The following is a 23817-nucleotide window of genomic DNA, read 5'->3' as shown; positions in this document are numbered from 1 at the left end:
TCACAAAGCTCCGAAACGGGGCTGCGTGGCCAACCACCCCCCCCACCCCCCGCGGGCAATTACACTGGGAAAGTTTAAGCTAAAACTCATTTTTAAATGGGTTACGGGCTGTGTGGGGGACTCAGGCCCCACCGTAACCCTGGCGACTGGGGCCCAGCAGTGGACGAGGCGGCAGCAGCCCCAGGCCTAAGGGGGACACAGCGTCCCTCATCCTGACACCGCTGCTTTGTTGGGGCTCACAGTCTGTTTCAAGCTGTTTTGTGGAAAAAAAAAACCCAAACAACCTTTTGTGTTATAGCCCAGCAGTCTTTATTGGGAGCAAAGTATAAATAACTGGGGGTAGAGAAAGTGTAGAAAACGCTGCTGGAAAAGCCCAGAAGACTTCAAGGCCCCTTTGCTGCTCGTATCACTTGTGATTGAGGGTAATCAAATCCAAAAGCCCTTAGTCCAGCACCGATAATGAGCATGGTCTCACTTCACGCAGGAGATGGGCTGCAACCTCACCTCCAGCCATGCCCAAAGCTACAAATGATAATTTGCAAATTCCACCTCCCCTATCTCCAATCCCCAGCTTTAACATTTATTAACAGACTTAAAATGTAGGTTTTAACAAACAGGGAAATCAGTACATCACGGGGCTCCGTGTTCTTCACAAGAGTCATGGCAAATCGTCAACCTCTGTTACACAACCTCCTTTCAGCGATACAGCCTCAAACCAATGCATTCGGCTCAAATGTCTTACTCTTCGCATGAAATAGCTCCAAACACTGCAACTCTTCATGGTGACTCAGACCAAAGGTATTTAGTGGAGATGCACACGCTTGGAAAACTCTGTTTTCCCTCACTTTTGGTCCTTCAGTGCTTGCAGGTCACGTGAGGTCTTGTAAATAGAGGCTTGGCTCAGGAGCTGCTGGCACAGGTTTGTTTTACACACAGTCTGTGCTTATTTTATCTGTGTGTCCTTTTTTTATATCTTTGTTTATGTGAAATAGTCAGCCACGGGGAACAAGTTTTCCTAACCTTTCTACTTTGCAATCACACATCTTCCTGCTTCTTTCTGTTTCACAAGGAAAATTGGCCGTTTGCTTATGCCATCTTACACACTCGCATTGCATCCCTACTTCAGGGGTTCATAGCATTTTATAAATATAAGTAATTTAAAGTTTCCTCAGCCCTGGAGTGAGCTATCCCTCCCCATCTTGACAGGTAGCAAAGGAGGAGAGGGAGCGTGCCTGGGCTCTCACAGCAAGGCAGAACGAGCACGTAGGAGAATTCAGCTGTAAAAAGAGGTTCTTCATCCATGTGAAAAATGCATGAACCTACCTGAGATCGTCATCTTCCATACTTCAGCAACCCCAGGAGGAAAGCCACTCCTGTTCAGGGCATGGAGTCACTATTTATTCAGTGCAATGGCCAGAATCACTTTATTTGCAGCATATTTAAAAAGCAGGGAAAATACTTTTAAAAAGCCCCCTATGGGGAAGGCTGCTCGCTGGAGGTGTTTGTTCCGAAAAGAAAAACACATTCCCGCGGTTTACCTCCAGGCTAGCTCTTATCAGGGTCTTCACCTATCACCATGCTGCTTCTCCCGGCTCAGTCAGATCTGAAATGCTCTGTAGATGGAAAAGAGCTTGCAGCAATCTCCGGCTGCTCTCACAGCCAAACATCTGCTCACCCAAACAGCATTCCAGGCGTGCGTTACACCTCCCGGCTTCACAGCAACACACAGGGACAGCGGGGAGGAAAGGGGAAACTATTTCTCAGGCATTTACATTTGGTTTTAATAGTCGGGGAGCCTTCTGGATGCATGGGTGGCATCCACGCTTTTGCTCTGGGAAAAAAGGCGGCTTGGGTTCCATGCTGACATCTTCTGGGAGGCAAATGCTGCTGGGAAAATGAGGTTTTCCTCTTCTCTTGGACTCTGTTAACACCCTACTTGTCTTAAACTGAAGCTAACAGCTAGAGCGCACAGTACAGAGAGCAGAGACTTGCAGTAGGGATGTGGAAAAAGTATTATACAATGTAGAAGGTCCCTCTCCCTCTGCTTTTCAGCATCACAACACAAAAGCTAAAATACATGTTAAGGCGCACTCCCCCTGCGCCTGCTTCCCCGACTTCCAGCAGTCTGGAAGTTGCAATCCCTTGGGGCCAGAGGGTCCTGCTCCTCCAGGGACTTCTATTTAGGTTTCGGCTGGTTCCCCGGGCAGGTGACAGGCTGCTGCTTTTGCCGACTGCTGGCACCATCTGCAGGCCCTGCAAGCAAGGGAAGATGAAGTACTCACTCAGTCAAGTTTCTCACACTTCAACTTGAGTCTCATTGCCAGTCAAAACGGGGAAGAGACAGATTGCCACGGGCTGTGGGGGGGAGAGCTTGGCAAAGGCACTGGGATATGCGCATCGCTGCCTCAGGAATATCCCAAGGCGATGCCTTCAGTGGAAGCAGTGTGTTGTCACATGGCTAGCTCAGGTTAAATTTTGTACTTCACATATGGATTAGACTAGGTTTGTGAACACCTCTGCAAACGTTATTTTCTCTTCCTAGGAGGTTATTTTTGGCTAAGAAGGAAATGGAGTGTAAGAGTGTAACTCATTCTGGAACATTGCCCATGTCATCTGTTGCAAAAAAAAAAAAAAAAAAAAAACCCACACTTAAAACTTGGCCGTAAACCCCATACCCATGTGACTGCTTTCCCAACTGGACCGTTTGTGTTGCACTTCCAGCTTTTTAGGTTCAAATTGCAACAGAGCAAGTGCTGAAGAACATCGTAGTGCCTCCTGAGCCAGCCAGCCTGATATTTCATGTACTCACCCTTGAGTTGCTTCTGTAGGACCCGTGCTTTGACGCGACCAGCGTTGCTCTGCTGGATGGTGCCTGCGGGAGCATCGTCTTTTGGTGGCACCTCTAGTGGAGTCCCCTCTATCAAAGACAGGGAGTACTTCGTTATATATGATGGGAGCAGAACACAGTTTAAAAAACATTTTGCAATGTGTGGGGTTTGTAGTAGCTAGCCAAAATAAGTTGCAGCGTTATAAATCAAAAGTTAACCACTTTTTAAATTAAAAAAATATCTAAGAGACTAATTAGCACCCCTTGGCAGAAGGGGGAAGGATCCTGGCTTTGTTTCAATAGGATTTGGGTACCCGGTTCCCCTAAACTCATCCCGACCTTCTGTGTCTGGACAAGGCAAAACAACTGAAGCTGACGGACAGTCAGTGCAGCCTGTCACGTCTCAGTCTCCTTGCTGAGGCTTGGTTTGGGTTTGAAACTCTGAATGACTACACTGAGATCAGCACCTTGTTGCACGTGAACCCAACTGAACACTAATTCTTCCCCCTAGGTCACAGAGGCATAGCGGTCTACAAAGGATATGCTTTCTTACCCAGCAAAAGCTACTTAGACAATATTAAAAAAAAAAATTAAGGTCAGATTATTAATAGTTCTGGTCATTAGCTTTTCCTCTGGTTTATTTCTCACATGACAACCCATCTTTTCCAACAGAGCTGATGCAGGATGTCTCCAGCGGCTCTTTGTCCCCTACCTGAATGGTGGCCGATAGGAACCTTGACCTTTGTGGCAATGGATATGCTACTCGCAGCTTTTGACTGATGGAAGAGTCTAGCTCGGCGCAGGTGGTTCTCACCAGCTTGGTCTGTACTGGGGCTTGAGGGAGTCCAGTGCTTAACTTTCAAGGTCTGAAAGACACCAAGTCGAGTTAACCTCAGTGGTGATGTCTCTCACCTCTGATTGTTGCCTCAACTCTGTTGAGTTAGAAGAGGCTTAGCTAAGAAATAAAATTACTGAGCAGAAAGATGGTTCTGTTTTGCCTCAAACCATGATAACGTTGTACCAAAAATATTCCCTTCACACCCGACTTTAGGCAGGGCATTATAGAAGAATAACGATATTTAATTTGTTTCCTCATGCAGTTTGTACTGTTTCTTTCTCTTACCGTATTTAAAACCCACCCTATCTCCACTGGGTCTATGCCTTCTGCTCGACCCCCATTAGAAAGAAACACAAAGGACCTACCCTGTGGAAGTTTGGTTCGAGAGAGCGAGATCTTTTCTTTCTGGCTGTCCTCTCAGCAGGCAGCTCCTGGTCCCTCTTGTTCTTCAGTGCTCCCCTGGCCAGGCAGCACAGCTGGCTCCCAGCTGCGGGCTCCAACAACAAACTCCCCACAGTTGCACTGTCTCTCATCTGACAATCTGGGGTGGAACCAGCCTCGAGATACTTCAGCTCAAGCGTATCCTCCTCAGAGGAGCGAGCTGAGGAGGCTTCGCTCCCAAGGTCTCTCTGTTGGGCTCTGGAACGGCGACTGGCTGCAATGAGGGAGATGCTTTTGGTGTTGGCAGCAATTTCCTTCAAGGTCTCCAGACTCAGTGGAAGAGCAGCAATGTCTGCAGGTAACTTTTTCCCATGCGAGTCTAGAGAGGTGGGCGAACGCAGCCTGGGAGTCATCTTTCCTGCAGCAACACCTGTTGGTTTCTGCTAAAAATCAAAGCAATTGCAGCATAATTTGCTTTCCGTTCAAAGCTTTTATTCTTTTCCCCTTCAAAGTGCTTTCAAACATTTGGAAGACATTATATTTCACCTGAAATATTGTTGTAACAGCTGCTATGTATGGACAAACAAAGGCAAAGCTTTTTGATTATATATCTCCTGTATAGAGCCATGGCTACAAAACAAGTCAGCCCACAAGCAAGAGGCTAATGAGCTCCTACCTCTCCCTCCTGTTCCAGGGTGCTGGGTGAAATTGGTCTCACCAGATAGTCATCAAATCAGGGCCGAGCAGATCAGTTAATGGTATAAAAGGAGGTGGTCATCCTGGACAACACAGGTCCCCTCACACCAGACCATGCGTTGTATGGTGCATCCCTATTTCCAACGCCTGTCACTCTGCTGGACACACTAGAGACCGCGTGTTTCACGGAGAGGGAGAGCCCAAACTGGAGGTGGCAGCTAAGCCTTGGCCTCTTAAATGAATCTCAGGCCTTAAACCCAAGGCCAGTGCTCTGGGAGTGATTTTGTTGCCTTCCAAGGTTTCTCTTCCTCACATACAATAGATTCGGCTGCTGTGCATGTTCTGCTGTCACAAGAGGAAGGTGCTATCCATGACAAATGCACCTTGAATTCAATTCCTGCCATACCAACCTGCTGAACTGGGCTTTTTGGCAAACCAGAGAAAGTTGGGCTGAGATGGGTATCCAGAGACCCCTCCTTCCTATGGGGTGCGGTCTTAGGTGATCTGCAACTGCCACTGTGAAAAAAATATGCCAAGAGGTTAACGGGGGCATGGGCCCTTTATCAACAGGGAGAGATGAAACATGTTTCAATGAGAGACAGAAGCCTGGTAAATGTAATAAAGAAAGCAGCAAGGAAGAACTTCAGGATTCATGAAGGAGAGAGATTTTGTCCCCCCATCCTCACAAACCTTGCTACTTTATTTGGTTTAAATGCTTGCCAGTCAAGAGATGCAAATCCAAACATCTCCCATAGCCCTCTCTGCAGAGAAGGTTCCTGTTAAAACACAGAGCTACTTCACAAGAGCAGTATACCAGGAAACTCTTTTCTTACAGATTCCAGTTTCTGGAGGTTCTTCCAGTTCGATATCGCCCAGCTCTGGGGACTTAGCTGGGAGCTGCCAGGTCCCCATGCCCTAGAGAATAATAAGAAGGATTCACGTTACCTGTCTGACTCAAGGGTGATGGAGGGAATATCAAACTTCATCCCCCATGGAAGGTCCTTCACGTTCTCAGGTAGATCCTTTCTGACCCCATCTTTATTAGGATCCAGATGCTGACTTACATCCAGAGAAGGGCTGTTGTGGGGCTGCAGGAAGAGGGAAGAATGAGATCTTCAGCAGATTTTTCTCACTGTAAAGCCCCTCCTCTAGCCCTGGCTCCCAGCCTGCAGTCACAAAGACACTCTTGATCCCTCGTGTGCTTTTCCATAGTTCCAGCCACCTGCTATTTGCTCCTCTCCTGTGGAAGGGCACCCAAAGTAGTTTAATTTCTCATATGACAACATGACTATCAGTAAGTTTATTATTCAAGGTGAAACCCAACTCCTTGTCCTGCTCATTCTAGGCAATCATAATAAACAGGAGACACTGCTGGTTGGACTCCCTGCTGAAGACTCTGGCAATTTCCTGGCAGCCGCTTAGCGTCTCAAAACACACAAGTTTTCCAAAGACAAAGAGGCCAGCAGTATCTTCCCCTTCTTGCATGAAAGGCCTGAGAACCTTAATAACAACTGTGCCGTGAGCAAGCAGAGGCCTCCAAAGGGGATGGTCTCCTTCAGCAGTTGCTTGTAGAGTTGCACGTTTGGCCACCTAACCTTTGCTTTTCTGCTTGCCACCAAGCCACAGTCATCTCTCTCAAATCTAAATCAACAGCAACTGGGAGAATGAACACGCTGGCTCATGCACAGCCCTGCCTGGGTCATTTTTTAATCCCTAAAAGCCTTATTATCTATCTTGAGTCAAAGGGAAGGAGAGCAGAGCTCCAGAGACAGCATGTTCCTAAAACAAAGCTCTGTGCAGCTCCTGACTGGCAGCAGGACCTAGCAGGCTTCGTGTGTGTGTGAATCTATGGCCATGACACAAGAGGATGGGGCGACATGGATTCTCCAGCACAAGGGTCTGCTCTGCCTTACCCTGAGCATGCCGGACATCACCGAGTGTAGCAGAAGCAGGCGGTTCAGTGTCCCCTCCTCCAGCTCAGAGAGGTGCAGGTGGTGTAACCTCACCAGTGTCTCTGGGACAGGAATGTTCTGGGCTGGAGCAGAGGTGGGGGGAAAGAGTTAAAGATCACTCCTTAAGAAGCAGCTGAGAACTGTGGAGTCATGACATCTGAGACAAGGTTTTCTGGGTGGACTGTTCTCCACTTTGGCATCAGAAAACAAAGCTCAAAGATAATGACAGAGCAGGACCACAGGTGCTGCTTTACCTTGTATCAGCATCTGCTGCTGCTGAATAATTTCTTCACAGAGCAGCATGTGCTGCTGCAGTTGCTGGATCACAAAATCCTTTTGGCACAATAGATTCTCCTTGTACAGTGTATTTGTCTGCAGCTCTGTGTTGCCAAGCTCAAGCTCATGGGCTCTGCAGAGGAGCCTTAGCACCTCCTGCTGATCCTCACTGGTGATTTGTCTGGGGAAAAACTCCTCCATCTGGGAAGCTTTTTCCTTGGCATTTGCTAAGTGCTGCTCCAGCTCTGTCTGAAAGAGATAGACAGGGGGTTGTCAAGGCAGTGCGGCTTCTTGGGATAGCAAAGGCATCTGAGCAAGTCTCTGCTGTGTCCTTCACGCTGAGATTAAAGTAACAGCTACAAAAAGTCTTTTGCGTATTCTACTAGCAGCCACCATGTTTCAGGCATGGCAGATGTATCCAGACGCATAGTCCTTGCCTAGAGGAGCTCACAAACGTTAACGTTAGTTGCCAAAAAAATAATCACCGAAAATGATTACCAAAACATTGAACAACGAGTGAGTGACAAACCCTCAAAATGTCCCTGAAAGGGGAAATGGGTTTGTGATTTTCCCACATCCTAAAAAACAGAGGGACAACGGCAGGATGCAAACATCAGTGTTGCCGTGCTGCTTCCTTCAGCAGCCCAGAGTATCTAGGAGCCCAGCTGCAACACAGGTGCCAGGCTACTTTTGCGGTGCTCACCCCAAACCAGCAGAGCCTCTCCGAGGTACACTGCTGCCATCCTGCCCCCAGGCACCCGCCGGGCAGAGGTCAGAGCTGTGACCATAAGGGCACCTTCACCTCCCCACCTTCAGGGCTGCCGTCTTGCGCTGCTCTGCCAGCAGCAGGTTGATCTCTTCTCTTGCTACCGTAACTTCATGAGGTTCAGGTGAATCCACGATATCCACTTCCCTGTCTTCCTCCTCTGTGTTTTCACCTTTCTCCTCCTTTGCTGGCTTGTCACACTTGCATGCACCCTGAGCCTTCTCTCGTTCCCAGCTGCTGGCACAAAAAGAAAGGAACTTCTGGGACATGGTGACATAACTCTAATGACGCACGCACAGCCCTTCATCGTGTCTGTCCAACTCCTTCTTGCATGACGGCAGCAGAACTAATTAGTCCAGGCTGCTCTGGAGCTGGACAAGCCATGCAGAAGGACACAATTAGCTTCCTCACGTTTGGAAGTCTCTAAGACAGGCCTCCTGTGCCATCTTCCCATGGCAAGAACAGTGCTTTTCTCCACTGAACACAAACTGTTGCCTATTCACAGGTACTTGTTGAACATCTCGAGTGTCCTGAAGATTGTTTTAACTAAAAATGACCCAAAGCCTAAGGCACCATAAATTTTACAGCAGCATTAGGTGGGTGACTAGTGATAATGACAGGGAACTGACACCTACTTATAGTTTATCCAGAAGAAAGGGATCATCCTGCTTTCTCTGACATAAAATCATGCCCAGATGCAGTGCATCTGTATGGAAAACACTTCACAAACACAGGATGACTGGACCATGGAAGGACAATCCCAGTCTGTGCTGACATCCAGTTTTTTCCATTAAAACACAAGCCGAGAATAAGGTCCAAATAGAGGTGAGGTATCTACCGTTTATACTGTTGGTCTTGAGCTTAAACTTGATGCTGGAGGCAGCTGGTTGCCTTATGGAGCTACACCAGGCAATTGCACTCGAGTGCAGCACCATGTGTGGGCTGCAGCCTCCTTACAAGCAGCAGGAGGGATTAGGGATGTGTTTCTCAATCACAGAAATCACCCGTTGCAAATATAGCACCTTAATCTAAGGCTCAGAGTCGCATGGACTTAATCTACCTTAAATCCCTGGGTACCTTTTGCAGACCACCACCCTCCCAAGTTTTATCTCATCACATAGGTAAATCTCAAACCTACACTTGATCTCATCTTTTTGTCATTTTTGTTGGGGGGACCATGGGATATTGGCATTTCTCATGGTGAGTTTGGAGGTCCCACGTATAAGTCGTGCTGAAAGCCAAGGAGGTACTCACTCTGTGATTGTTAGGAGGTGCCTGCAGGTATCAATGTGCAGCTCAATGTTGGTGTTTTCCAGCTCCATCAGGCTGCGACGCATCTCCATTTGCTCCCTGAAAGCCCCCATCAGCTGTGCCCGCAAGGTGTTCATCACCTGAGGACTGTGTGCCTCAGCGCCTTGGTGCCTCTCTGCTGCAGGAGAAGACATTTCTGACCTGACATTAGGCCAGGTAAACCTCTGCCAAGCCCCCACAAAACTACTTTGGGACCAAGTCACTCAGTCCACGTGTTACAAGGTGTTCATTTATAGGACTGCTTCATTCTGCAGTCTCTTGAAATTAATCATGTTCTTAAGAAATCCGATATATCTTTATGATTGTATTATTAGCAGTAAATAGGTCTCATTGTTACTGCTTTTGTGAGTACTAAGAGGATACTGCATTGCAGGGACATCTCTTCCCCCTTTCCACTTGCCAAAACCAAAAAGGTATCGGTTTTCTGTGCTTGTTATCTAGAAATGACCTTGGGTATTGGTGGCAGAGACCCATTATACCTCGTGTCTTGTCTGTCAGAGAACTTGACTATTTTTATTTCATTCCTTGCCAGATTCACTGACAAAAGGAACAATCCCTGACAAAAGGAACAATCCCCAGGGCAGAACAATTGATGCTTTAAAAGCTTTGCCCTGCCCCCCTCCCTATTTTTTTTATTTTTTATTTTTTATTAAGTGCAATGAACCATACAACAGAGTTCCGTGTCCTGACACAGCTTCAGAGCCTGCAGTGACGCAGGCTACAAACTTGGTCACCTCTCTGTAAGAGTCAGGACTTCCCAGAGCAAATGCCACCACTTGATGTCAAAGCTCTTTTCAAGGGCAGGTTTGTGAAATTTAACACATTTTAATATTAGGGAAGATGCTGAGAAGGTTGAATGTGTTGTCCAGCATCTCGCAGCACATCAGAGACAGGCTCACACAGAAGAACAACTTCATTTCCCCTGCCCATCACACGGTGTTCTCCGCAAGCATTGCTGAACCAGCTTCCCCCAGCTACATATACATGGAGGCCCACCAAGTGCTACAACACATCCACACGGCTCCTCTCGCAGGTCCCTTCCCTCCAGATACCCCAGAACAGTTCTTGCTCCTGGCTCTACCTTGCAGATCCCTGAGGTCAGCGCTGGCTGTACTTTTCTCCTTCTCCTGGTTTTTGACCCTCTCCTTCAGATGCTCGATCTCCCTGCGGAGGTCCGCAATGATGCTGGTGTATTGGTCAACATTCCGCAGGTTACATTTTACCTGGTGAGCCAGAACACGTGAGCATTTGTCCCATGGTCCGTTATTGGTACAAGGGCTGCAAACAAAGCTACGCTTTTGGTTGGATGGGCCCTGAATCCTGCAGTGGTGAAGAATCTGTCCTCAGGAGTGGGGAGACTGTAGATTAGTGGTTTTCCCTAATTCTGGGAAATTCCCAGAAGGCAACAGAGAAAAGCCAGGGACCTTGTGTCCACAGGGAAAACAGAGATCCACAAAGAGTGAAAACCCTGTTGTAGATCACTGTTCATCATCTTTCACCCCACAAGCCTCTCCATTTTATTCCTCCTTCCTGCAGCCCCTCAGTTCCTCTTCGAGGCCCAGCATCCCCACTGTGAGATTCCCCATACGTTGTCCTCCTAATAGCCATCTTCCACCCATCATTCCTTATGTTCTGCGCCCAGGTCCATGCCAGGGACATCATCCTCTGCCTTTCCATCATTTTGCTCCCTAGTTCTGGCTCTCATATTCCTCTTCTCATCCATGACCTACACAATTTGCTTTCCACTGTTCCGTTCCTCTGCTTCTCTTCTATCACTCACACTGAGCTTCTACACCTCCTGAAGTCTGTTCTCCCTTCATCTGCTACATCTTCTATTTCCGCTTTGCAAGCTTTTAATCTCCAACCCCCACCCCCTCGCGAGTTGTTTCCCCATTTACCTGCGTCTTGATGTTTTTTGCTCGATAGGCATAGATCAAGGTCATGCGAGACTCTTCAAAGGAGGTGCTGGCTGGGCTGATGTGTGCGATCATAACCGTCCTGCTGTTGCCCCCTAATGAGTCCTAGAGGGATGCAGTGCGGATGTGGTTAGTATGGACACGACAGGGGCTTGCTGCTTGGTGGTAACCACCGCAGCTGGGTACCCCTGCGGCTCATTGAGATTCTGATGGAGAATCCCAATTAGGAGTGAAGGAAGTGCTGGTAAAAGACCATTCATTAGGCTCTCTCTCCATCAACAGCAAAAATCAATAAGTAATTAACTTCCTACAAAGGAAGAATTTTTGCAAGAAAAATCGCAATTCCCACAAATACGCTGGCAGCTTCTCAAAGCTGCTCACAACAGAAACCTGCCTTTTTCTCCATCCCTTCTCCTCCCCACCATCCTCTAGAAAACACATCTGTCAGGCAGCAGCGGTGGTAGCTCAGCACCAAGGCTTGAGGTGAGGTTCCTAAATGACGTTGTGAAGGATCCATACAATAACCAGTGTAGCAAGGAGCCTGCCTGCAACCTTCCCGATTTCCTAAGGGGGATACAACTTGTGACAGCACATAGTCACTCTCAACATCCAAATTTATTGGCCAATTTCAGCCAAATCTTATAGAAGGGATGAAACACTCAGAGGCAGTAAGTTCATTAAAAAAAAGAAAAAAAGAAAATGCTTATCACCTGTAAGCTTAGAGACATACAATACAAATCTATAGGATTTCCTTAACCCTGTAGGACATCCTTCCTTAACAGCGCAGATGACAAGACAACATACTGATTATAGAGTCAGCACCGTCTGAGTCAAGCCCTGATTGCTTTGCAAAGCTCATGCAAGATCCCGGAGGAGCATTCCAAGCTGGATAAAGACAACGCGCAGAGATCCTCAAGGATCAGCACTCAAGCCCTGTCTGATTTGCGTGGTGATAGCAGCCGAGCTCTTTGCTGGCCCACGAAGGACAGTACCTTCAGCAGGCGTGTGAGTTTGCTGTCGCGAAAATTGACAAACTGGGCCCGGCTCCCCCCCTTCTCGCTCAAAGCGTTGATGCAGTTGCCCAAAGCCAGCAGCGAGCGGTTGATGTGGGCTCCTTCCTTCATCCTCTTGCCCTGGTTCTGGGTCTGTTGGGAGGGAGGGAAGGGGGACAGACAGGCAGAGCACACGCTTCAGAATGGTGGGTCCGTGCCTCTTGGTTTTTAGAAGGCAGCTATTAATTTTTTCCTAAAGATGATTTCAGAAATTAAGATGCATAACTACATCACTCCAGAATTCCTGGGCTCAGCAGAAGTACTGAGTATGTAAAATCTCTCTCCCTCAAATCACCTCCCCAAGTTCCAGTGTTTCCTCCTTCCCATAGGAGCCAGCTGCCTTATTTTCCACCCACCAGCATCCCTCCCTTCCACTGGTACCAGCTTTCTCTCCGACAGCCCAGCCGATCCCTGCCGAACAGACCTCAGCTTCTCTATACGTGTGAAATCCGCTGCGGCTTTTTCAGGCCTGAGAAAAGGCTGCACCCAAAAGCTGGTTCACATTTTTCCAACGATACTAGCTGATCTAATAAAAGACATTACCAATACCATCAAACTTCCTCTATTTTTAGCCTGTCTCAGGTACAAACTACTGCTCTAAAGCGACAGAAACACACAGTGCTGGTTCCCCCAGGGATGAGGACAGGGAGGGAATCCAGGGAATCCAGCCTGGTCTCACCAAAAGCTGCTGAGATCTAGCTGTACCTGGGCTGCTCTCTCTGACCCTGCCAAGTCGACCATGAAAAGCTTCCCAATCCTCATTTCCTCGCCGATTGCCTGCCTTCGGCTTTTCTGCGTCACCATCACCTGCAGCACTGCGTGCGAGCGGGAGGACGTCTTGTTGGCAGCAGTGGGCTCCTGGGTGCGCTGCTTGTTTCCTTTTGTTAACAGCTGCATGATCTAAATGACACAGAAAAGCACACAGAGATGTCCTCTGCTGTGAGGACAGGCTGAGAGAGCTGGGGGGGTTCAGCCTGGAGAAGAGAAGGCTCCGGGGAGACCTTAGAGCCCCTTACAGTCCCTAAAGGGGCTCCAGGAAAGCTGGGGAGGGGACTCTGGATCAGGGAGGGGAGCCACGGGATGAGGGGGAATGGTTTTAAACTGAAAGAGGGGAGATTTAGGTGAGATATTACGAAGAAATTCTTTGCTGCGAGGGTGGTGAGCCCCTGGCCCAGGTTGCCCAGAGAAGCTGTGGCTGCCCCATCCCTGGAGGGGTTCAAGGCCAGGTTGGACGGGGCTTGGAGCAACCTGGGCTGGTGGGATTGTCCCTGCCCAGGGCAGGGGGTGGCACTGGGTGGGCTTTAAGGTCCCTTCTAACCTGAACCTTTCTGTGATTCTATGTACAGCTCTGCCCAAGCCATAGCACGACTAGCAGCAGACTGACCGCCTCACCCAGGGCACAGGACAACTCTGGTCCCGCTCACACTAGCGGGGCTTTTGCTGTTGATTTTCCCCAGATCTTCCTCTTTGGCTTGTGACCTTGCAAGTGTGGGTTTGCTGGGTTTGGGGCTGTTTTCCTGGGAGGTCTGTTTATCTCATGTCCAAGGCACATGGAGAAGTGCGTATCAAGGGGGTTTCGTTATTTCTTCTCCCTCTCCAAATGGTTTGTTGACAGATGCGTACCCAAATCAAAGCACTCTTGTCCTTCCAGGAAAGCAGTGTGCACCCTGGGGCAGCAGAGCTAGCAGGAGGTTAGCTGGGGATTTCAACCCCAGCTATGGCCCCATGATCAGCCCTTTCCATCACATTAATCCAGAATCCAGTTCCACCGAGGTCCTGCTACACAAGTTCCTTGCTACCAAGTAAGGCACAGGCAATGGGAAGGTGTCAAGTAATTTTAAAGCACTGTTGCACACGAGCAAAACCCCCCTCCCTTTCTCCTCACCATGGGCTGTAGCCCCAGGTACCTCCTGAGCATTTGTAGTGGAGACTTCTGTAATTCCTGCTATCTGGATGTTGCCTCTGGAGTCCTCTCTCAGGTCTAAGAACCCCGAGGACGGGCTCAGGAGGTCACGGATCACTTCATTATAGATCTGAGGGTAGGAAATGAGCAGTTGGTGTGAGACTGGCATTGGGTCCTTAGATCTGCAAAGAGGGTTGAGTTGATCCTGTTTTCTTTGTGGTGGAAAGGAAGAAGGGAAGGTTAGAGCTGTACAACTCGAGGGGAGCACCGTGTGATGGATAGACTTGGACACCCTGCTTCCCATTACACCTGCTCCCATGGGCTTCCTGAACTCCCACAGAGCCTGGATCTGAGGCAGCACGGACACTTCACCTCCAGGTAGGACATGGAGACTGTGTAATCCATCTCCTCGGCGGTAGCTTCAAGGGCCTTAAAGAGGTCCTCAAGAGTGCGGATGTAAATCCCCGGTTCACAGTCCGTCCCGAGCATGGTGTAGGTTTTTCCTGTGCCTATTAAAGATATAAAGAAGAGCAAAGACCAAATTCCATATGAGCAAGTTTCCACAACAAATAAAGCCCAATTTTCTTCTGATTTCTGTCCTTTGGCCCCAAACTTCCTCCAGTTACTCCTGTTTCTCACCCCACAATGACACTGCCGCAGGAAAGACATGGCACGTGCCATCCAAAATGGGTAGGAAAAGAACCTGCAGATGGGCAGACAGGTAGGTTAGCCGCCCACCGAGGTGTTCAGAGCTAGGGTAGAAATATGTTTTCATATCGTCTATAGGTGCTTTCTGCAGCTGTGTCTGTTCCCCTGAGATCAGTCTCCAGCGTTGCACGGATGCCCTCATCATCTCCTCCCCCTCCTTAACAGGAAGATTTGTCTCCACTGAATTCCCCCCCAGCTAAGTGACACCTCAAACAGCGCAGCTTTGCTGTTCCTTTAACACGAAGGGAAGATCCACGCTTCCTGATGAGAATGGTATTTTAATGCTTCAGTCTCGTCCTCAACAGTAAGCAGGTAATTGGCATTATAGTTCATTTCTGGTTTGTGCAGATGTATTTTATTCACCTGGAGCAGTACGGCTACGGGGACTACTGTACCTGTTGGACCGTATGCAAAAATGGTTGCATTGTAGCCAGAAATGACTCCTCCTATCAGGCTTTTGGTCGTGGACACGTATACTTCCTCCTAATTCAGTCAAAAAAGCATGAACTTATGGTCAGGCATAGCAGCTGTCCAAACAATCCATACATAATTGCATTCCCCGTGATTTTCTCACTATGTTTTACAAATTTCCTGGGCTTTGGAACAATTCGCGAACCATATGAATTTTTGACACATCATCAAAATAAGCAGAAAAGCACTGAGGTTTATTGAATTTTCTAAAGGCAGGCAAAGGTGCAGGAGCTTACTAAAATAAATGCCCTTAAATTTGATTATTTTTTCTTGGACTGTGAACATGGAATGCTTTGTTTTTAATTTGTGTCTGCTCAAGAAGGGAGCAGGTTCTCTCTGCGACCTTTATTGAGGAGTGCCATTGGGCCTCCAAAAATGTCTTAGCTGGCATAGAAGGGTGCTACACTGAAGTTTCACGTGCAAGAGAAAGCAGACAACTGAACCGCTGGCGATTAGCAAGGCTGCAGTCGCATGGTGGCCATCACGCAACGCAGGTGCTGATGGAATCCTCGTACCGCACCGTACGTCTGCCTGCAAGGCATGGCTCAGCAGGGGCACCAGAGCTCCTTCGTGAGCCTGCAGAACAAGAGGGGCACAGGGAATAAGTGTGCGAGCAGGAGCCAGGCGACGTGACAATGATCTCAGTCACCGGGGACCTCGGGAGACAAAGCTTTTCGTCTCTGCTCGGGTGCGTTGCCTCTGGGGTGTGCCCGTGCCGGGGGGAGAGGCAGGCTGAATGCGGCACGTGTCCCTCTGCTTCTCCGACAAAAGCAAAACCCTCCCGGTCCTCTTGCATTCAGCACCGTCACCTTTTATCTGGGCGACATGTGGCCTCTGGGATGTGCAGTTCTACTCACTTGCCAAGAACATCCATCTCAGCAGGGAAAGCACTTCTAATGTTAAGCCTTTTGGTTAAAACAAAGGGGAAGGATGTTACCTGGGTTGCTCTGTGATCAAAAACCATGTCAAATACAAATGTTTTTTCTCGGGATCTGTTAGCTCGCAGGATGTCATCTGGGTCTTCGCTTGGATCCATCAGGACCACCCTCTGTTATAAGATAAAGTCAGAAGAAGAGCCGTTACCTCTGGGTTTGGTTCAGAGCCTGTCGGGTTTCCGTAGAGCATCTCTGGGCCAAAGGAACATTCTGCTACAGCTTTGCGTGGATAACGCCCTTACATGCAGGGTGTGGAGGCCGACAAGCTTTGTTTCACAACCGATGTCGCAACTCCTGTAATTTGGAGAACGAGCAGCTGCTGCAAAATGCTTTAAAGGTCCGTTGTGCAGCGAAACAGTCGCTGGCGTTGGGCAACAGCAGTGGCTGCAGGGACGTGTCACCCCACCAGCCCCCACGCAAGCAGCAAGGGGACACAGCCTCTTACCTCAACCATCAGCCAACATTCGGACCGAGGAGCTGTGAAAGAAAATAGTTAAGTTCCTTGGGAGCAAAAGTGCCCAAAGTCATCTTCCAAAGCCTTTCCTGCAGAAGGATGATAGAAATATCTGCATTGCTCAAGGACAGAAACTTAATTCCATTTCTGGCTTTTATTAAGGAAAAAACAAAGGTGGGAGAGGAGTTGCAGCAGGTTGCAGAACCGGTTCTGATTCTTTTCAGTCCCTTAGGATCTATTTTAGTGCATAATTATCACCGTATGTAATTACTGTGAAGAACGGTATTCTTTCTCCTCCACTGAAAGGGCTCGGAAGGAGATGCTCAAGCCTCAAGGGAAGGGACAGAGAACCCTGTGCCTCCTACTCCAGAGCAGCTTCCACTCTCTCTCAGGTAAACAGATCATTAGATAAGCAATTAAAGCATAGATCAACCACCACTTGACCGACAGCAGAACTGCATCGGTGCGCCAGGCATGGGAGACAGACAAGTGCCCAGGCCAAGTGCCCACAGGCGTCCAGGAAATGTCAAGACGTTGGTTTTGCTTTTTCTTTTGCATTTCCTGCTAAATTGCAAGTCTCTGACAAGTATCTCTAATTTCGATCTGCAAGTTTTCAAATGACTTTTTTTTTTTCCTTTTTTTTTTTAAAATTCTTTAGTTTTCACTGGTTCAGGCTCAGGTCTTATAACCTGAAACAACACAAGAATAAACTCTGAAGGGAACTCCTGGTTCATCCTCAGCGGCATTTGCCTGCAGAAGATGGGCTGACACATAATCATGTGCACATGCAAGTGCGACAGCCAAGAGCAGAGCTTGGAGAATGAGATCAGCTTGTTTCCTTTAGAAATTTGCTCTGTAAACATGTTCAGGCCCCTTTTACTGAGTCCTTGTTACATCCAAATTTTGCTCACAGCAAAATCCACATGTCTAGGCATCCAAGAGAGACCTTCTCTTCCAATCCGGGGCTCCCACCTTGTCTAACTGGCAGCGTTCTAATGGCAGAGATTTTCTGCTATCGCATGGAAGCATTAAAACATAAGAAGACACTGATAGAGTCAATTTTGAGTTAAGATTAATGATCAGACAGAAGCAGTTCTAAATGAGTTAGGCTGGGAGTAAAAATAGCCGGGAACACGATGTAAATCAAAATACACCAAGAAATCTAAGTACTTCAACTGCCCAGTCAATTAATTTGCTGCCATAATTACAGTTATTTGCATTATTAAGATAGAAGTTACTCAGACTAATGTAATGCACATTTCCTTCCCAGATTTCCATTAGAGAAAACAGATCTCGGGGCAGATGATGCAAGTCTGAATAAGCTGTATAAAAATAAAGTCGATATCCGTGTGAGGTTAATGGCTGCTTTAAAAAAAGAAAAGGGGGGGGACGAGGATGTTTTGCCAGTAAGGTGCTGAACAAAAATTGCATTTGTAAGATAATCCATAAAGAGGAAAGAGAGATTCATGCTCTCTTTTAGCTTCTGAGGGCTGCTCTCGTTTGACTACTGCGTGGAAACAAGAGAGAAGATGTGTTACAGAATTATCGAGGATTCAGAAAGGGTTCAGAGAAAGATCAGCTGAAGCACGATAGAAAATAATGGGATTTACACTGGGAAAGAAGGTAAATAACAAGGGCACAATAAAAATATGTAAATAGATGTAGCGACATAGAGAAGGTAATCCTGCAGTCTTAAAAAGAGGAGCAAGAGGTGAAAGGTGCAGAACTGGCGAAGTGATGTTTGCAGGGGACGCTGTATCTCCGCCGTGTCCCAGCAAGGTGGGATTTGAACGCAAGTGTTCGGGAACCAGAAGAGCCGGACCTCGTGGTGGTGCGAGGTGGTACCTGGAGGCCCCCCCGGCCACGGGGGCTCTCCCCCTGCCCCAGCACAGCCCCAGCTCACCTGCACGCCCACGCTGCGAGCCACGAGGGCAGCTCCCTCCTCCGCTTCCGCCTGGCTGATGGGACGGATGCGAAGGGCCACCTGCAGACAAGGACAAACACGGGGCTCGTGCCTGCTGGGGCCACCCAGACTCACCAGCTCCACGCAAGCAGCATCTACAGTTTCTCGCTGCATCTCTGCCGCCAATCAATCTTAAAACCTTAAGCTTAGGGCCTGGAGTGTTTAAGAAAGTTTATAAAGTTTAAACCAGTTAATTCTCCCATGATTTGCACTTTTATCTTGACAAGTTCTTCCTCCCTCTTCCCCTGTTTCTGTCTCCAACCCAGTGAGGCTCCAGCTGATTGACAGAGAAGGCGGCAGAACGAACTCAGCCGTGTCATCGCTGCTGCCAGCGGGAACCTTCAGAGATCTGGGACCGTGGTACCGACAGCCGTAGAGCTGAGCACGCCTACAGACTCCCCCGTGTTCCCAAAACACTGATTAAAGTTATCCGTGACAAAGAAAGGGAATTGCATTTCGCTAAGTACCCATTTTGTTTAATCCCAGGTAGCGATCATTATGAGCCTGTTCAACCAGATCAGAGCAAGTTGGCCCTGATCTGTGCAGGTCCCGCGGGGTTCCTCGGAAGCTGGAATTCATCGCAGGACTGGAGGGATTATAAAGTAGCAATTAACTGCCAGTGCCTTGTGCCACAGCTCAATCAGTCAGAAACACGGTACTCCATTTTCATAGAATGGTTTGGGTTGGAAGGGACCTTTTTAAAGGCCATCTAGTCCAACCCCCCACCATGAGCAGAGGCATCTTCAACCAGATCATGTTGCTCAGAGCCCCGTCCAACCTGACCTGGAATGTTTCCAGGGATGGGGCATCTACCACCTCTCTGGGCGACCTGGGCCAGGGTTTCACCACCCTCACTGTAAAAAAATGTCTTCCTTACATCTAGTCTAAATCTCAACTCTTTTAGTTTAAAGCCATTACCCCGTGTCCTATGGCAACTGGCCCTGATAAAAAGTTTGTCCCCGTCTTTCCGGTAGCCCCCTTTAAGTACCGAAAGCCTGCAATAAGGTCTCCCCGGAGCCTTCTCTCCTCCAGGCTGAACCCCCCCCAGCTCTCTCAGCCTGTCCTCACAGCAGAGGGGCTCCAGCCCTTCCAGCAGCTCCGGGGCCTCCTCTGGCCCCGCTCCAACAGCTCCGTGTCCTTCTGCTGTTGGTGTTCCCAGAGCAGAGGGGCAGAATTCCCTCTCTCTTCCCCTCCAGAGAAGACTACCAATTCGAAATCCCACCTAAAAGCTGCCCTTGGCGTCTCAGCTAATGATAGAGATTTGAAAAATTCTATTTTCACCTTTCCATAGCTGTTTTCCCTTTCATAAACTCCAGCAGCATCGCCTTAGCAGCTCCTGCCAGGAGAGTCGATGCTGATAAAACACCGCACAATGCACAGAAATGATGCCTCATCAGGAGGGCGTGCAATTATTGAAACAGACTTGTTCTGCAGCCCCACCAGTCACGGGAAACTAGTTACTATAGGAACCAGATTTATTTCCACAATAACAAGCTACACGTCAATTTAATGGGCATTTCACGAACAGCTCTGAGTCCTGAGCACTGTAGTACACATTTCTGAGCAGTTCCAGCAACAGCAAAGGAACATTTCTTCACTGTGAATATCTCAGAGCACAGGGGGGCTCCCTGGCTTTGGAAAGCTTTTAATATTCGCAAGAATGCAGCAATTATCTTCGCTGCTTCATCTCCCTGAACTCGTCTGAGTTGCATCTCATTCCCATGGGCTGAACTCATCTTTTTGAAGCATTTGGAAATATCTCACACACCATAATCACAAGTCCTGCAGAAGGGACAGCGGACAGTGCAAATCCCTCTCAAACAGCCTTAACCTCCGGAATAGTCCGGTTAATCCCTGTATTTGGCTCTGGCCACCGAGGGCAAGAAAACAAACCCAAATAAGCAGCATGTGGAGACGGGTCACACCAAGTACTAAGGTTTTTTTGCATTAGAGAGGAATGCGAGGTATTCTAGATACTAGTGACTTTATTCTAAGCGATTCCACTTTGAGCAGAGGTTGCTGTGTCCGCCTCAGTTGTGTTTCAGCACAGCATGAGGGCAGTGCTCCCGTTTAACAGAGCCACAGGGTTGAAGGTTAAGACTTGGGAAAAGATTACATTTTCAAAGCACTGCTCTTCCTCTGATCACCACAGAGAGATGCCGAGGTCCCGGAGCAACAGTGAGGGCTCAGACAGGACCATAAATCCCAGCTGCTTATTATGAATCTGTCACTCAAACACATCCCAGAGATGGGCACGCTGAAAACCCCTGTTCAAGGAGGACTTAGACCCACCACCTGCCTGGTTACCCCTCCTCACCTCCCCTACTGTAGGTTTTTCTCCTCTGCAGGGTACTTATACACAACTTTTGCTTTAAATGACACAGAGCATTGCACAAAGAGCCCAGGAACACCAGAGGACAACTGGGGAATGCCACAGGAAGGATGCTGGAACTGGGTACAACCCAGCTGCTCCTCCCCATCCCATGTCCTCCCCTAAGCAAGAGGACTCACCGTAAGCTGCTGCTCCTTCATGGCCAAGCTGCCAGACAATGCCGGCTCAGGGCTGGGTGGTTCGCCCAGGGAGGTGCACATCGAGTCGGAGATCTTCAGAAGGCTGCAGAGGCAGGAGATGGAACGGTTCAGAGGCAGCAGCAGCAGCAATCACCCTCCCTGGGGAAGGGAGAAGCAACACCTGCGCTTCCCCCAGGAGATGGCTGCGGGGACAGCAGGAGGAGAGGCAGCAGTGAAATATTGAACCCCAGGAAGCTGCGTGCCACCACGGGACACAGTGAAGGGGGTCAGGATAAGCAACATGACCCACCTGCATGCCCAAATTAGTTCTTTACACGCAAATCCATCTGCACACCCTTGATGAGCAGCCCACAGCCTTCATTTTCTGCCCTCTAGGATGCCAGACTTCCCCTAGGATCAAACACGCAGTACAACCAGAGTCCACAGCCCCACCAAAAGCTGGGCAAGAAGCACCCGAGCCCCTCCAGCCCTGCACAAGAACTGCCAACAGCCATCAAGACCGTTTGCTGCCTCCCTGAGCCAAGTACAAGCTTCCATGGTATTGTCTCTTCACGCACAGGGGCATCGCTCCTACGTTCAGCAAGGCAATCAATCCTTCAGCACGTTTAGCCTCAGTCCATTCATTACAACAATCTATTAAAAAAAACCCCACAGGATCACCTTTTGCCTTCAGTATTTATTGACAGTAAACAAGTCAAAGCTCATAAAAGTTACAGTAAGGCTTTATTAAAAAATATTAGAATTTAAGAAGTTAAAACTTGGTATACCAAGTGAACAAAACTTGCTCTATGAAGTTTGCATTAAGGGCTGTAGATGGTTAAAAGGTCATGAGAATGTTTCTTTATTACAAATTCAAAATAAAGACTGTGAAAGCAGAGACTAGACTGGGATTATATGAATTGTTCCAGTTAATCCTGCTATTTAAGAACAATCATTAAAAACACTTAAGACAATACGTTAACAGACACAACGAGAGATACTATCCTACTTAATGCTCAAGGGTTGTTTCCCCTCTCTCTCCCCCCAGCCCACATTCTGGGCCCTTGAAGGCATTCACTGGAGGTACAACTGCCTTTTGGAAGCTGTTTTCCCCCCCATCTGTCCATCTCTCTCTACAGGACCTACAAACCCGCTCCTGTTCTGACCACCCTTCAGAAGCCCTGGTGAGGCGCTGGCTGAAAACTTGAAGCTACAAACCACCATGGGTTCAATCCAACAAGACTCTTCCTCCCTACTACAAGTCCTCGTGTTATTCCAATTTGCCAAATGGACTAGTTTACCAAATACATACCCATACGGATATTTTAGGAGCACATAGTTTGCAAAAACCATCTGCAATAAGAAACACTACAGAGAAGACATAGCAATTCAAGGGAGCAGCATTAGAAATGCCAGCATTACCGAGGAAAATAGGCCTTAACTGCTGGTCAGGACATCTTGGCAGCTTCCAAAGCTCCAACAGGAGCATCAAGTTTTAGGTTTTTTCTTTGTTTCCCGTGCCCCACCCCACCCAGCAACTGATGATCAGAGAGAACCATCAGAGAACGTGTTAGATGAGAACTCAATTTGTTTAACATCGGCATCACATTTCTTTACTTTGAAAGTGGCAAGGAATAGAACACAATAGCCTAATTAAAACTTCATTGCGTGGAGACAGGGGGGAAAAAAAAATACCCTTTTAACTCAATTCATAACTTAGAAAATGGTTGAGAAGTCAGCTCTTCCCAACTAAAGGGTAACTGAACTGATTCCCGCTATAGAAGTTCAAGCCATTACTGGAAAACTTTGATGTGCTAGAAGTTCTTCTGCATTGTTTTGCCAGAAAGTAAATATTTTTTTTCCAGTCCAGTTGAGATGAGCTTGGTAAATATTGTGGACAAAACTTTAATCATCTATATATATTGATTACGAATCAACAAATGCAGAAAACTGGAAACTAATATAGGCTTCTGGAAAAAAAAAAAAACACAAGCCACCCGCCGGTTTAAGAGTGAATTATTGAAACTAAGTCAGTATCGTCATTATGGAACAATTATTTTGTAGAGTCTCCCTGGTGAAGAGAACATGGGAGTCAATTGAGGGGTTCCTGCATTTGCTACCACAGCAAGTTCACCTAAGGACAAAGAAAAGTGAGCACTAAAAACGTGACTGTCCCTTGGCTGCTTCCAGCCACGTGGGGCTACCCCGTGCCCAACGGGTGCTCTCTGCCTTCCACTGCAGATCTGCCAGACACCGCTGTGTGAGCGACCTCAGGGTTTAAAAACAGCCAGCCAAGGCAGCTCACAGTAGCCATTCCACTGGCCAGCTCAGGAGGAGACAGGAACATCCTCGCTCTCCTCTCCCCTCAAAGGGCAAGCAGCAGGCCAGCAATCTCTTTCACTGCTCTGACAATATCCAGAAAAGAATTTCTACCCATAAATACAAGTACAGAGAAGTTGCTCCACCAGCTTTAAATTCACGTTTCCCCTCTGAGCACAAAGGGCTTTAGAAATGAAAGTAGGTATTCTAAGAGGGAGCATAAGGCATGTGTGTACAGAGCATTTCTCTGAAAGTTTGCAATGTTCACTAATAAGACTCAGACTAATCCAGAAATTCCTGAGGCTAGTATCGGTTTGCAAATAGTTTAAGAAATCCACTCATTTTCCAGTCGCTCCACTATAGTGAACAGGTCAACTTGTCAGATTAATGGGCCGTACCGTCACTGTAAAAACCAAGCCACGACACAAAACCAGACAAGCCAAGAGGAACCGAGATTTTAAAAAATATCCAAAGCAATCTTATAGTCAATACAGCCAACACACTCCTATTACTGTGGGTATGTTTGACTTTCATCATT

General features: G+C 48.0%; 1 protein-coding gene across 1 annotated transcript; it reads right to left on the bottom strand.

Annotated features, from left to right (window-relative positions):
- Positions 1-303: 303 nt before the first annotated feature.
- LOC128913270 (kinesin-like protein KIF19) lies at positions 304-23725 on the bottom strand. Its single transcript, XM_054210471.1, has 21 exons — positions 21482-23725; positions 20961-21063; positions 18390-18470; positions 16035-16145; positions 15022-15109; positions 14291-14427; positions 13923-14048; positions 12721-12915; positions 11956-12108; positions 10946-11068; positions 10129-10270; positions 8991-9165; positions 7781-7973; positions 6949-7219; positions 6656-6777; positions 5688-5830; positions 5153-5258; positions 4031-4489; positions 3540-3693; positions 2810-2917; positions 304-2253 (listed from the first exon to the last, which is right to left on the bottom strand). Exons 1-21 carry the CDS (start codon positions 21544-21546, stop codon positions 2177-2179), a joined length of 3132 nt encoding a protein of 1043 aa, XP_054066446.1. The 5' UTR covers positions 21547-23725; the 3' UTR covers positions 304-2176.
- Positions 23726-23817: the final 92 nt, after the last annotated feature.

This window comes from Rissa tridactyla, chromosome 8 (genome assembly GCF_028500815.1).
Source record: "Rissa tridactyla isolate bRisTri1 chromosome 8, bRisTri1.patW.cur.20221130, whole genome shotgun sequence".
Lineage (NCBI taxonomy): Eukaryota > Metazoa > Chordata > Aves > Charadriiformes > Laridae > Rissa > Rissa tridactyla.
Note: the sequence above shows the minus strand (reverse complement) of the source record. Positions and strands in the feature narration are given on the sequence as shown.

Excerpts from the sequence above, each read along its gene's own strand:
- LOC128913270 (XM_054210471.1), bottom strand. The coding sequence starts at position 21,546 with ATGCCCCTGTGCGTGAAGAGACAATACCATGGAAGCTTGTACTTGGCT. Across the intron at positions 7,974-8,990 it reads CACCTCCTAACAATCACAGA|CAGCTGGGAACGAGAGAAGG; the intron begins GTGAGTACCTCC and ends TTTTTGTGCCAG. Across the intron at positions 3,694-4,030 it reads TCGAACCAAACTTCCACAGG|ACCTTGAAAGTTAAGCACTG; the intron begins GTAGGTCCTTTG and ends GGTGTCTTTCAG.